Raw genomic sequence first — 14,666 nt, forward strand, 5'->3', positions numbered from 1 at the left:
ATTCTTAATAACAGCTGTAATATCACGAACCAAGCCACTAACAACATAATTGTAAGCCTGTAGCCCTTTGTAGGCTTTCAAGTCATCAGCAGTGTAGGCACTGGGTGTAAACAACAAATAGTTTACAATGTCTGGGTAGCAAACAGATGGCAGAATTGGTGTCCGGTCCTCCTTATGTATCTGACACGGAGAAATAATATAAATCGTGCTGCCTACCAGATTACAGTCGTCTGTTTTATTGTATCAGTACTAGTATCACTTACTATACTCATCAGTCATAGATTAGTCCAGTACAACATGACCAGCTTGCTTTTTTTCCCATTTGACTGTCGCAAGTTTTTTCAGGCTGGTACAGTCAAAAATTGAAAAAGTTTTGGCCTACTAAACTAGTCATCGATTCTACTAGTGTATTAATTGGAGTCGACATGAAAGCGTTAGGTAAAAACTTTAAACCAGTACAATCTCTTCTTCAAAGTTTCACCAAATGGTTTTATTTATGCAATTTAAAGCTCATAATACTGTATAACTTTGGTCGAGTAAAAACACGGAGCAAAAACATGGCTGAATCCTGAATGACTCCTATTTGTTTAAATAGGGGACTACATAGGCGGCAGAATGTAGTTTCTTTTTCCCTGCCATGGAAGCGCACTTGTATATCGAGGAGGAAAGCAATTTGCATTACAGCCGTGAGGCGGCTCGGCTCGGTTTTCCCTTTCGGGCGCTCTCGTTTTCTGTTAGAATTTGGTAAAGAAAAAAAAATTAAATATTATTTACCAGCTTACCGGGTCCATTAACATAAATCTGACAGCTGACAAGGTCGGGATATAAACGAACTTTTGCATTAAACTGTGTGCTTGGATTCACATAATTTTTTCTGAGTCTTATCATATGGGTCAAACCCATCAATCACAGCCAGTTTCTCCACATACCATGCCCTTTCTGCAACTGGTAATGTACTCACATAACCCGAATTATCATCCATTGTGTCACTTTACTCTCGCTCGTACTTTTGTTTTATATTGTGAGTGCATGTACTTGGTCTTCCAATATGGCGCCTAACAAAATCTCGCGGCGCGGTGACGTCATGTGAAAGGGGTCTATTGTATTAAATGTATTGTTTGTATTGGTTAAATGTTTATCTAGACTTGTAGTAAATCACACAATTTCAAGGATACCATTATTGGCAAAAATACCATCTAATGAATCTTGCTGGACTCTTCATTTAAGGTTACATTTTTCCGATCTGGGATTTAGCTCCGTACCAACTGCAACTGAGCGCTGTCCGGTAGTTTTTAACAGAGCAATTGGGAAGGCTTATCAGTGTATTCAATTGCAACTTGCCTTACAGGTAGCCAGAGGTGGACAGTAATTAAGTACATTTACTTGAGTACTGTACTTAAGTACACTGAGTATCTGTACTTTACTTGAGTATTTTTTTTGGCAACTTATGACTAACTTCACTACATTTGAAAGGCAAATTGTATTTTTTACTCTACTACATTTCTATCAAGGCCCTCATTACTACAACCCTGATTCCAAAAAAGTTGGGACAAAGTACAAATTGTAAATAAAAACGGAATGCAATGATGTGGAAGTTTCAAAATTCCATATTTTATTCAGAATAGAACATAGATGACATATCAAATGTTTAAACTGAGAAAATGTATCATTTAAAGAGAAAAATTAGGTGATTTTAAATTTCATGACAACAACACATCTCAAAAAAGTTGGGACAAGGCCATGTTTACCACTGTGAGACATCCCCTTTTCTCTTTACAACAGTCTGTAAACGTCTGGGGACTGAGGAGACAAGTTGCTCAAGTTTAGGGATAGGAATGTTAACCCATTCTTGTCTAATGTAGGATTCTAGTTGCTCAACTGTCTTAGGTCTTTTTTGTCGTATCTTCCGTTTTATGATGCATCAAATGTTTTCTATGGCTGAAAGATCTGGACTGCAGGCTGGCCAGTTCAGTACCCGGACCCTTCTTCTACGCAGCCATGATGCTGTAATTGATGCAGTATGTGGTTTGGCATTGTCATGTTGGAAAATGCAAGGTCTTCCCTGAAAAAGAGACGTCGTCTGGATGGGAGCATATGTTGCTCTAGAACCTGGATATACCTTTCAGCATTGATGGTGTCTTTCCAGATGTGTAAGCTGCCCATGCCACACGCACTAATGTAACCCCATACCATCAGAGATGCAGGCTTCTGAACTGAGCGCTGATAACTTGGGTCGTCCTTCTCCTCTTTAGTCCGAATGACACGGCGTCCCTGATTTCCATAAAGAACTTCAAATTTTGATTCGTCTGACCACAGAACAGTTTTCCACTTTGCCACAGTCCATTTTAAATGAGCCTTGGCCCAGAGAAGACGTCTGCGCTTCTGGATCACGTTTAGATACAACTACTTCTTTGAACTATAGAGTTTTAGCTGGCAACGGCGGATGGCACGGTGAATTGTGTTCACAGATAATGTTCTCTGGAAATATTCCTGAGCCCATTTTGTGATTTCCAATACAGAAGCATGCCTGTATGTGATGCAGTGCCGTCTAAGGGCCCGAAGATCACGGGCACCCAGTATGGTTTTCCGGCCTTGACCCTTACGCACAGAGATTCTTCCAGATTCTCTGAATCTTTTGATGATATTATGCACTGTAGATGATGATGATGATGATGATGATATGTTCAAACTCTTTGCAATTTTACACTGTCGAACTCCTTTCTGATATTGCTCCACTATTTGTCGGTGCAGAATTAGGGGGATTGGTGATCCTCTTCCCATCTTTACTTCTGAGAGCCGCTGCCACTCCAAGATGCTCTTTTTATACCCAGTCATGTTAATGACCTATTGATGGCAACTTTTTTGAGATGTGTTGCTGTCATGAAATTTCAAATGAGCCAATATTTGGCATGAAATTTCAAAATGTCTCACTTTCGACATTTGATATGTTGTCCATGTTCTATTGTGAATACAATATCAGTTTTTGAGATTTGTAAATTATTGCATTCCGTTTTTATTTACAATTTGTACTTTGTCCCAACTTTTTTGGAATCTGGGTTGTATGAAGTGGCTTTGACAATGGATGTTTTTTTTCCTTTTCTTTTTGAAAACGTGATTGTTTTTTTGTTTTTTTTTGCAGGCGACATGGAAAAAGCTCCTCAGTAATCACTAGGGTCACATCTCGTCCATAGAGTGGATAAAGTCAAGTTCAATGATCTCTCCGCAGCATTATTTAACATGACCAGTTGAATGGAAGGAGGTGGTTCTTCTGGGGAATAATACACGCACCCATGGCCATACAGAGAACCCATGTTTCAGTTTTCTGAAAGGATTAAAGATTCATTTCTTTTTAATTGCTTGCCTAAAACGGAGCACATCACAACGTACAAAAACTTGCCGTCTGACCTGTGTAAGGATATTGAGATGTGTAAACGTTTTATTCCAAGAGAAAGCTTGCAATGAAGTTGTCTGTGCTTTTAGAGCTAGCGATAATGTTTCAATAGCTATGCAGTCTGGTTAGTCAAATGACTTTCTATGGATTTGCCTGCCAAGTTGCCAGAGCCTTGTCTACGACTAACGATAACATAGCTAGTTAACTGGGACACTTAGTTGGCATGTAAAAATGGAGCTACACTAGCATGAATAACGTTATCTGAAGTGTTTTGGCATAATCTTGCCAAATAAACACAATATAGAAATCTTTCTTTTCTAGTAACATTAGCTACCCAGTATGATTGAGTTTAAAAAGCTTTTGCTAGCATGTCAGGTGGAGCTTCACTGACTAACTAGCTTAACGTTAAACCACCATGATTCCACAGGCAGATTCATATGTGCATGAATAAATACACTTGCACGCCTGCGCGCTCACACGCGAGACCTGTGAGATGGACAGTATTGTATTAGTCAGTCACAACAAATTGTAGGCATTTTTTGTTTTGATGTCAGATGATGGTCTTGCATATTTTTGTCTTGCTTAAAGCAGTGTTGCTGTTAGTTATTTGGCTCGAGGTGTGGACCTGGGTTTTAAGCAGGTTGGATTGTCATTTTTATTTTTTGAGCAAGCTGCATTTACGGCTATTCCACAGTCTTCCTGATTAACATACACATGCATGTGTGCACACTGCCAGAGCTGTCAGAACCCTACCATGCTGCTTTGTGGGGATGGGGAGGAGTGAGACAACTTAAAAAAAAAAAAAGACAAGACAATGGCTCTTTTTCAGTTCAGTTGTGTTTCATTTTGTAACATTCTACCAGGTGTTTATTCTACAGGTTCTACAAGTTAGTCAGTAAATTCAGTCAGTTGCTTCAGAGGCATTAGGTTTTGTAAGAATTGTGGCAATAACACAATGCGTTGACAGAAAATGTACTTTTAATACTTAAGTCTTTTTAAAAGCAAGTACTTCAATACTTTAAGTAAAAATTTGACTGTACAACTTTCACTTGTACTGGAGTAACATTTAACCAGTGGGATCTGTACTTTGACTTAAGTAACGAAGTCTGGTACATTGTCCACCTCTGCAGGTACCCGAGGGAAAGTTAAAAGTAAACTTGCACCTAGAATTATCTCTGCTCTAAAGGAGGGGAAATGCAACCCAATGTTACAGTGGTGCTTGAAAGAGTGTGAACCCTTTAGAATTTTCTATATTTCTGTTTCTGCATAAATATGACCTAAAACAATCAGATTTTCACACAAGTCCTAAAAGTAGATAAAGAGAACCCAGTTAAACAAGTGAGACAAAAATATTATTACTTGGTCATTTATTTATTGAGGAAAATGATCCAATATTACATATCTGTGAGTGGCAAAAGTACAACCCCGATTCCAAAAAAGTTGGGACAAAGTACAGATTGTAAATAAAAACGGAATGCAATAATTTACAAATCTCAAAAACTGATATTGTATTCACAATAGAACATAGACAACATATTTCAAAATGTCCCACTTTCGACATTTGATTTCATGCCAAATATTGGTTCATTTGAAATTTCATGACAGCAACACATCTCAAAAAAGTTGGGACAGGGGCAATAAGAGGCTGGAAAAGTTAAAGGTACAAAAAAAGGAACAGCTGGAGGACCAAATTGCAACTCATTAGGTCAATTGGCAATAGGTCATTAACATGACTGGGTATAAAAAGAGCATCTTGGAGTGGCAGCAGCTCTCAGAAGTAAAGATGGGAAGAGGATCACCAATCCCCCTAATTCTGCGCCGACAAATAGTGGAGCAATATCAGAAAGGAGTTCGACAGTGTAAAATTGCAAAGAGTTTGAACATATCATCATCATCATCATCTACAGTGCATAATATCATCAAAAGATTCAGAGAATCTGGAAGAATCTCTGTGCGTAAGGGTCAAGTTATCAGCGCTCAGTTCAGAAGCCTGCATCTCTGATGGTATGGGGTTGCATTATTGCGTGTGGCATGGGCAGCTTACACATCTGGAAAGACACCATCAATGCTGAAAGGTATATCCAGGTTCTACAGCAACATATGCTCCCATCCAGACGACGTCTCTTTCAGGGAAGACCTTGCATTTTCCAACATGACAATGCCAAACCACATACTGCATCAATTACAGCATCATGGCTGCGTAGAAGAAGGGTCCGGGTACTGAACTAGCCAGCCTGCAGTCCAGATCTTTCACCCATAGAAAACATTTGGCGCATCATAAAACGGAAGATACGACAAAAAAGACCTAAGACAGTTGAGCAACTAGAATCCTACATTAGACAAGAATGGGTTAACATTCCTATCCCTAAACTTGAGCAACTTGTCTCCTCAGTCCCCAGACGTTTACAGACTGTTGTAAAGAGAAAAGGGGATGTCTCACAGTGGGGAAACATGGCCTTGTCCCAACTTCTTTGAGATGCGTTGTCATGAAATTTAAAAATCACCTAATTTTTCTCTTTAAATGATACATTTTCTCAGTTTAAACATTTGATATGTCATCTATGTTCTATTCTAAATAAAATATGGAATTTTGAAACTTCCACATCATTGCATTCCGTTTTTATTTACAATTTGTACTTTGTCCCAACTTTTTTTGGAATCGGGGTTGTATGTGAACCTTTGCTTTCAGTATCTGGTGTGACCCCCTTTTGCAGCAATAACTGCAGCTAAATGTTTCTGGTAACTGTATCAGTCCTGCACACTGGCTTGGAGGAATTTTAGCCCATTCCTCCGTACAGAACAGCTTCAACTCTGGGATGTTGGTGGGTTTCCTCACATGAACTGCTCGCTTCAGGTCCTTCCACAACATTTTGATTGGATTAAGGTCAGGACTTTGACTTGGCCATTCCAAAACATTAACTTTATTCTTCTTTAACCATTCTTTGGTAGAACGACTTGTGTGCTTAGGGTCGTTGTCTTGCTGCATGACCCACCTTCTCTTGAGATTCAGTTCATGGACAGATGTCCTGATATTTTCCTTTAGAATTTGCTGGTATAATTCAGAATTCATCGTTCCATCAATGATGGCAAGCTGTCCTGGCCCAGATGCAGCAAAACAGGCCCAAACCATGATACTACCACCACGTTTCACAGATGGGATAAGGTTCTTATGCTGAAATGCAGTGCTTTCCTTTCTCCAAACATAACGCTTCTCATCTAAACCAAGAAGTTCTATTTTGGTCTCATCTATCCACAAACCATTTTTCCAATAGCCTTCTGGCTATCCCGTGATCTTTAGCAAACTGCAGACGAGCAGCAATGTTCTTTTTGGAGAGCAGTGGCTTTCTCCTTGCAACCCTGCCATGCACACCATTGTTGTTCAGTGTTCTCCTGATGGTGGACTCATGAACGTTAACATTAGCCAATGTGAGAGAGGCCTTCAGTTGCTTAGAAGTTACCGTGGGGCCCTTTGTGACCTCGCCGACTATTACACGCCCTGCCCTTGGAGTGATCTTTGTTGGTTGACCACTCCTGGGGAGGGTAATACTGGTCTTGAATTTCCTCCATTTGTACACAATCTGTCTGACTGTGGATTGGTGGAGTCCAAACTCTTTAGATGGTTTTGTAACCTTTTCCAGCCTGATGAGCATCAACAACGCTTTTTCAGAGGTCCTCAGAAATCTCTTTTGTTCGTGCCATGATACACTTCTACAAACATGTGTTGTGAAGATCAGACTTTAGATCCGTTCTTTAAATAAAACAGGGTGCCCACTCACACCTGATTGTCATCCCATTGATTGAAAACACCTGACTAATTTCACCTTCAAATTAACTGCTAATCCTAGAGGTTCACTTACTTTTGCCACTCACAGATATGTAATATTGATCATTTTCCTCAATAAATAAATGTCCAAGTATAATATTTTTGTCTCATTTGTTTAACTGGGTTCCCTTTATCTACTTTTAGGACTTGTGTGAAAATCTGATGATGTTTTAGGTCACATTTATGCAGAAATATAGAAAATTCTAAAGGGCTCACAAACTTTCAAGCACCACTGTACTATGTAAACTTTTTCTGGCTGAAGAATGAAATCTTCCTAGACTCAACAATACTGCTACAGAGAGGGCAGCAGGAATATAGGCAGTTCACGGTTTAAAAATACAAACGAGGCAGTTTGTAACTTTCAACATGCCGGCTATATTACACAAGTCCTGCCCCTCACTGGAAACAGCCAGAAGCAAATTCATTTTTTGTAACATTACATCTTCGCTAAATCAGGTTAATGGATTTTTTTTTTTTTTTAAACCAGGCAAATATTTTTATTCTGTGAGCACTACTGGCTCATAAAGAAACATAGTTCAGCAAATCAGCATTTTCCCGATGTACAGCACCACAGAGTCACACAATGCACTGTTGACATTCGGGAGGTGTGCATGTAGTTATCGCTTCGCTATCTGACCCACACCACCGGTCAGAATCACTTTAGACATACAAGATTATACCACGACATAGTACAAATCAGCACTGAGGGTAATGCAGTGGCATTCCTCGTAAGATTCAAACTGCTTCCAACTTGTATTTACATTGACGTCAGGTCTTAAAGATACACACAGAAATGCCTTACCTTCACCATTGGTATGGACCTTCTTCTTAAAGGAGACGGTGTTAACCATGTCCCACTCAGTCTCATAGCTTAACTGCTGATCCATCGGGCGATGAGGCCTCTGTGTCCACTCCATCACAGAGCTGGAGTCCTTCACATTGAAAAAAGAAACTGATGTTCAATAACCAATTCATCTGCTCAATTCCAAAGACATAATTATACACTATATTTTCAAAGGTTTGTGGACATCTGACCATCAGCATCATGTGCGCTTTTTGAACTTCCCATTCCAGATTTAGTCCCCCTTTGCCATTTTATTAACCTCCACTCTTCTGAGAAGACTTCCCAGTAGATTTTTGAGCATGGCTGTAGGGATTTGGCCATTCAGTCACAAGAGTATTAGTGAGGTCAGGCAAGAAGGCTTGGGGTGCAATCTGTCAGCACAAACTAATACAAATGTGTCCTTCCAACTTTGCAGCAACAATTTGGGGAAAGCACATTATGGGCATGATGGTCAGGTGTCCACAACATTTTGACCATAGTGTATGTGTGTGGCAAGAACATATTTGGACCTAAAGACGTGATAAACTGAGGGAAAACAGAAAACAAACTGTTAAAGGAACAGTCCACCGTACTTCCATAATGAAATATGCTCTTATCTGAATTGAAACGAGCTGCTCCGTACCTCTCTGAGCTTTGCGCTACCTCCCAGTCAGTCAGACGCAGTCAGACGCGTTGTCACTCCTGTTAGCAATGTAGCTAGGCTCAGTATGGCCAATGGTATTTTTTGGGGCTGTAGTTAGATGCGACCAAACTCTTCCACGTTTTTCCTGTTTACATAGGTTTATATGACCAGTGATATGAAACAAGTTCAGTTACACAAATTGAAACGTAGCGATTTTCTATGCTATGGAAAGTCCGCACTATAATGACAGGCGTACTAACACCTTCTGCGCGCTTCGACAGCGCATTGATACGGAGCTCAGATATCAATGCGCTGTCGAAGCGCGCAGAAGGTGTTAGTACGCCTGTCATTATAGTGCAGACTTTCCATAGCATAGAAAATCGCTACGTTTCAATTTGTGTAACTGAACTTGTTTCATATCACTGGTCATATAAACCTATGTAAACAGGAAAAACGTGGAAGAGTTTGGTCGCATCTAACTACAGCCCCAAAAAATACCATTGGCCATACTGAGCCTAGCTACATTGCTAACAGGAGTGACAGCGCGTCTGACTGCGTCTGACTGACTGGGAGGTCGCGCACAGCTCGGAGAGGTACGGAGCAGCTCGTCTCAATTCAGATAAGAGCATATTTCATTATGGAAGTACGGTGGACTGTTCCTTTAAGTAGTCAGGCCACTACATTCCACCAGAATTGCTTCAAAGTAACCTTGATACAGACAATTAATCTCTGAAACTGTACTGGAAGGATGAACACCATTCTTCAAAAGATATATTGCCTCAGGTGGTGTTTTGAGAATAGTGGAAGAGATCACTGTAGAACAAGTCACAAGTCACTCAAAAAAAAAAAAAACTCCCGTAAGTGTATACGGTATACAGTATACAATTTCCATAATTTCTACACTCATCAAATCTTTTAAGCTAATCCTTGTGCCCTGTGGATAGGACAGAATCATCTCAAAAGAGACCACTACCATCAGGACAGAAATAATTCATGATAGAAAAACAGTGATCAGTGAGAATAACCTTGTATTGATTTGCAGTGACCACCCCCTCTAAAGGAGGCAAGCAGAGCTAACCCATGCCTGTACAACATTACAGAGCCACTACCTTTGTTGTCCTTAATTTGTAAGTCTGTACATTTGACATTGACTGCAAAACAGTAAAATGAACAAAAAAAAAAAAGCAAACCTTGCAGGCACAAAGCATATTTGAAAGATCCACTGTATCCTCCAAAGGTTTATATTCCACAAATGTTTCACCATCCTAAAGAGAAAAAAAAGAGAGTATGATTTTTCTTGCACCTTGTTCATGTGGTCCTCATTTCTTAAAATGTTACACATGTATTTAACAAGTTTTAATGCCTCAATGCATGACATTTAACAATGTTACATGAGTCTCATCTTTCAAATTATTGTATACCATCAACACGAAGTGATATTACAAAGAAGCAAAACCTGCGAAAACGATTCAACTCATGTGTACGATGCAGTGAAGCATACGTTTGTTCTATTTATGTGTTGTTTTTATGTAGCTACTGCAGGTCTGTGATGTAGTGACTGGAGCTCAAGATGAAGTTCCTCTTTGGGGACAATAAAGTATACTTTATCTTATTCTGCTTCCGGTCATCAACAGGCCATTAGTACCTTATCAATGATCTGGAGAAAGCCTGATATTAGTGAATCCTGATCCGCCGAATCGTCTGTGCTTGAATGGATGAAAACCCCTTCGTGTTCAAATATCACCTGCAAACATCAACACACAGCAGAACAATATTATTATGTTCGAGATCCTAAGACAGTCCTGATCTATTGCAACATTCTACCTAGACAGACAAGCCTGTGGAATTAAAGCTCCATGTTTGCAGAGACACCCCTAAAGCAAATTAATTACTCATTTAAGTTGAGTACAAAGCGTGCAGCAGATATTCATATAAATCCAGGACTATTACTTCCCAATGGATTATTATGTGTACAATTTTATATAAAAGATACACCCACATTAGAGTGCATCAGTTGCCCCCTAAAAATGAAAAGTTCCTCCGATCATGATGCATTTTTGTTTTTATGTTCCTTTTGGTAAGAAAACACACTGGGTGAAATATTTTGACAAAATTCAAAAGTGGGGCGGCACGGTGATGTAGTGGTTAGCGCTGTCGCCTCACAGCAAGAAGGTCCGGGTTCGAGCCCCGTGGCCGGCGAGGGCCTTTCTGTGTGGAGTTTGCATGTTCTCCCCGTGGGTTTCCTCCGGGTGCTCCGGTTTCCCCCACAGTCCAAAGACATGCAGGTTAGGTTAACTGGTGGCTCTAAATTGACCGTAGGTGTGAATGTGAATGGTTGTCTGTGTCTATGTGTCAGCCCTGTGATGACCTGGTGACTTGTCCAGGGTGTACCCTGCCTTTCACCCGTAGTCAGCTGGGATAGGCCCCAGCTTGCCTGCGACCCTGTAGAACAGGATAAAGCGGCTAGAGATAATGAGATGAGATATTCAAAAGTTTAATGGTGGCACCAGGAGCTCAAAGTTATGGAAAAAGCTGCTATTTTAAGACTTTTATGACAAAATTTCAATCACTTTTCATGAAACATTATGGCACCTTATAAAGTATACCAAATATCTAACACTACGTTCACACTGCAAGGCTTAATGCTCAATTCCAATTTTTTTGTGAGGTCGTTCACATTAACAAATATATGCAACTTGTATGTGATCCTCAGTATGAACGAAAAGCGACCTAAAAGTGTTCCGCATGCGCATTGCAGGATACGACGTCACACGCAGTGAGCATGGCCAGTGTTTACGGAAGTAACCTAAAGTTTCCTGTGTATGACAGTAGCCAGCATGGAGTACCTGGCGATGATGCAGTTGTTGTTGCGACGGAGCCAGAACATGCACAATAGCCTGATGTTAAGGAGGAGGTTGAGCAGGAAGAGGGCAAGGGTTTTGGCTCAGGCGTTCTGCGGGGTAGTGACTGCAACCTCCGTTCAAAGGAACATCAAAGCCATGTTGTTGTAACTTTTTTTGAGAGACCCGCCGCCTACTTCAGCGCAGAATAGTGACGTTTGTGGCTTGTTGATGACGTGCAAGTCGGATGAATGCGACCTGGCGGTTCAGACTGAAGTCACATATGAAAAGATCAGATAGGAACCGGAATTAGGACCACATATCCAAACGGCCTGGGTCGGATTTGAAAAAATCGGATTTGTGTCGTTCATATTGTCAATAAAAGATCGGATACAGGTCACACATGGGCGAAAAAATCGGATTTGAGTCACTTCAGCCTGCAGTGTGAACGTAGTGTTAGATACACATTTTTAGTACATATTCTAAATATATTATCAAGCACAGTTTGAGTTTTAGCTGTTCATTGGATCATTGTTCAACTACTTTTAAACAATACAAACATATTATGAATCACATTAATGCTTCTCAATCCCTTGCAAAGGTTCTTAACATGATCTCTGGCTCACAAGAAATCAATAAATGGAGTCCAACATTGTGATTCAAACTTTACGCATAAACATAAAATAAGCATTTTTTGGCAAAAAATGAACCTCATGGTGCCACCATTAGACTTTTGAATATGGTCAAAAAATTTTACAGGATGCCTTTATTGGTGAAAAGGAACACCCAAACAAAAATGCATCAGATTTTATGAAAGTGAGGGCAACTCATGCACCCTAACCCACATCAATTTAATCGCCAGGAAACAGTCAGTTCATAACGTCCTAGCATTAACCAGAAAAAAAAAAAAAAGCAGTGTGTAAAGAAGGAACATGTCAATATGCCTTTCTGAGCACTTAAACAAGTGGAACACCTCAGGGTCATGAGTGCTCTGCTCATGTATCAAAGCGTTGCGAAAGTTCTGGCCCTTGCAATAAGAGCCAGATGCTACTGCTAACTTACCAAACAAGTCTGCACTGTATGTAAGAAATTACTGGTTAATTAACTAACATTTCTAGGCAGAAAACCCTCAGTATAACGTATAAGCCTTGAGCAAGTTTTACTCCATCTTGCTAACTTTCCTAATTTAAACAGTACAACTCAAAGTAGGCTAGCTGGCTAGCTTAGCGAGCTACTTAGGCTTTTTTTTAATTAGGCAGTATATGTATATATATTTTTTCTACAGGTAAGGTAAAAGTAAATGGTTACAGTAGCTCAGTGGTTAAATGTGACACGAGAGCACTTCTGTGAAGCTAAGAATGCTAATTTAATTACGGACATGACCGATGTGCCTTCGTGGCATTCCTGGTAGAGCAGTTAGCTAGCTAGCTAAACAACTGTAACTGTATGAGGTGCTCATGCTAACTGGCTAAAAACAGTAGCCGGTTACAGCACTGCGTTATAACCTTTGTTTCTTGCCGACTGGCCACACGGCCTCGCTGCCAAAGTCTACCAGCACGTCCTGACAGAACAGCGCTAACCTTGACTGTTTAATGCTGAGCGGCCATAAAGCGTCCTGTGTTTTCAGTACCTTGGGAGGAGTTGTAGCCGCCATGTTTGCTGCTGTCGATGCTCGCCGTCGCACAGCTCACGTGCCTGTCAGCTTTCCACAACAACACTGACAAATCATCTTCCGCGTGGCCCTGAGTGCGCATGCGCAGAAATAATGGGAAAGCGGAAACCATGTGTCAAACTTTTTTTTTTTTCTTCCCCCAAAATAAAACAATTTCTCGATCAAAAGCAGGATCGTTAGTTATTCCGGTCATCACTGTCCTGATAATTAACGTTTTATTAATAATAAAATTAAAATATCCGGTTTTTTGTCATATGATTGTCAATTTTGTCATGAAGAAGAAGCTTTTATTCGTCACATGCGCACTTCAAGCACAGTGAAATTCATCCTCTGCATTTAACCCATCTGAAGCAGTGAACACACGCACACACACCCAGAGCAGTGGGCAGCCACACCAGAGCGCCCGGGGAGCAGTCAGGGGTTCGGTACCTTGCTCAAGGGCACTTCAGCCCAAGGCCACCCCACGTCAACCTAACTGCATGTCTTTAGATTGTGGGGGAAACCGGAGCACCCCCTCGCCGGCCACTGGGTTTGAACCTGGAACCTTCTTGCTGTGAGGCAACCGTGCTAACCACTACATCAGCATGCCGTGAACATTTCATATCAATCTGAAAATAAGTCAGGGTTTTTTGGTCACCTCACAGGATGGTAGAAGGTTCTGGGTTCGAGCCCAGCGGCCGGCGGGGGCCTTTCTGTGCGGAGTTTGCATGTTCTCCCCGTGTCTGCGTGGGTTTTCTCCGGGTGCTCCGGTTTCCCTCACAGTCCAAAGACATGCAGGTTAGGCTAATTGACCGTGAGTGTGAATGTGAGTGTGAATGGTTGTTTGTCTATGTGTCAGCCCTGCGATAACCTGGCAACTTGTCCAGGGTGTACCCCGCCTCTCGCCCATAGTCAGTTGGGATAGGCTCCAGCTTGCCTGCAACCCTGTAGAATAGGATAAGCGGCTACAAGATAATGGATGGACAGTTCAGTCTGGTGGCACAGTGGTGTAGTGATTAACACTGTCGCCTCACAGCAAGAAGGTTCTGAGTTCGAGCCCAGCAGCCGGTGGGAGCCTTTCTGTGTGGAGTTTGCATGTTCTCCCCGTGTCTGCGTGGGTTTTCTCCGGGTGCTCCGGTTTCCCTCACAGTCCAAAGACATGCAGGTTAGGCTAATTGGTAGCTCTTAATTGACCGTGAGTGTGAATGGTTGTTTGTCTCTGTGTCAGCCCTGCGATAACCTGGCGACTTGTCCAGGGTGTACCCCGCCTCTCGCCCATAGTCAGCTGGGATAGGCTCCAGCTTGCCTGCAACCCTGTAGAATAGGATAAGCGGCTACAAGATAATGGATGGATGGATGGACAGTTCAGTCTGGTGGCACAGTGGTGTAGTGATTAGCACTGTCGCCTCACAGCAAGAAGGTTCTGAGTTCGAGCCCAGCAGCCGGTGGGAGCCTTTCTGTGTGGAGTTTGCATGTTCTCCCCGTGTCTGCGTGG

The 14,666-nt window shown here is 41.4% G+C and overlaps 1 protein-coding gene across 3 annotated transcripts in view; it reads right to left on the minus strand.

Annotated features, from left to right (window-relative positions):
• Positions 1 to 13,235, minus strand: part of tbc1d15 (TBC1 domain family, member 15) — a 30,350-nt gene extending 17,115 nt beyond the window's left edge. For 2 of the 3 annotated variants that reach the window (XM_060923790.1, XM_060923789.1), the window contains exons 1-4: positions 13,151 to 13,235; positions 10,326 to 10,424; positions 9,871 to 9,945; positions 8,017 to 8,146 (exon numbers count right to left, since the gene is read on the minus strand). In XM_060923790.1, coding sequence (XP_060779773.1) covers positions 8,017 to 8,146; positions 9,871 to 9,945; positions 10,326 to 10,424; positions 13,151 to 13,174 — 328 coding nt within the window. In that variant the 5' untranslated portion in view covers positions 13,175 to 13,235. Of the gene's footprint in view, positions 1 to 8,016; positions 8,147 to 9,870; positions 9,946 to 10,325; positions 10,425 to 13,100 lie in introns of all 3 variants that reach the window. The other variant, XM_060923791.1, reaches the window with a different exon arrangement.
• Between the last annotated feature and the right edge of the window lie 1,431 nt (positions 13,236 to 14,666).

Source organism: Neoarius graeffei, chromosome 6 (genome assembly GCF_027579695.1).
Source record: "Neoarius graeffei isolate fNeoGra1 chromosome 6, fNeoGra1.pri, whole genome shotgun sequence".
Lineage (NCBI taxonomy): Eukaryota > Metazoa > Chordata > Actinopteri > Siluriformes > Ariidae > Neoarius > Neoarius graeffei.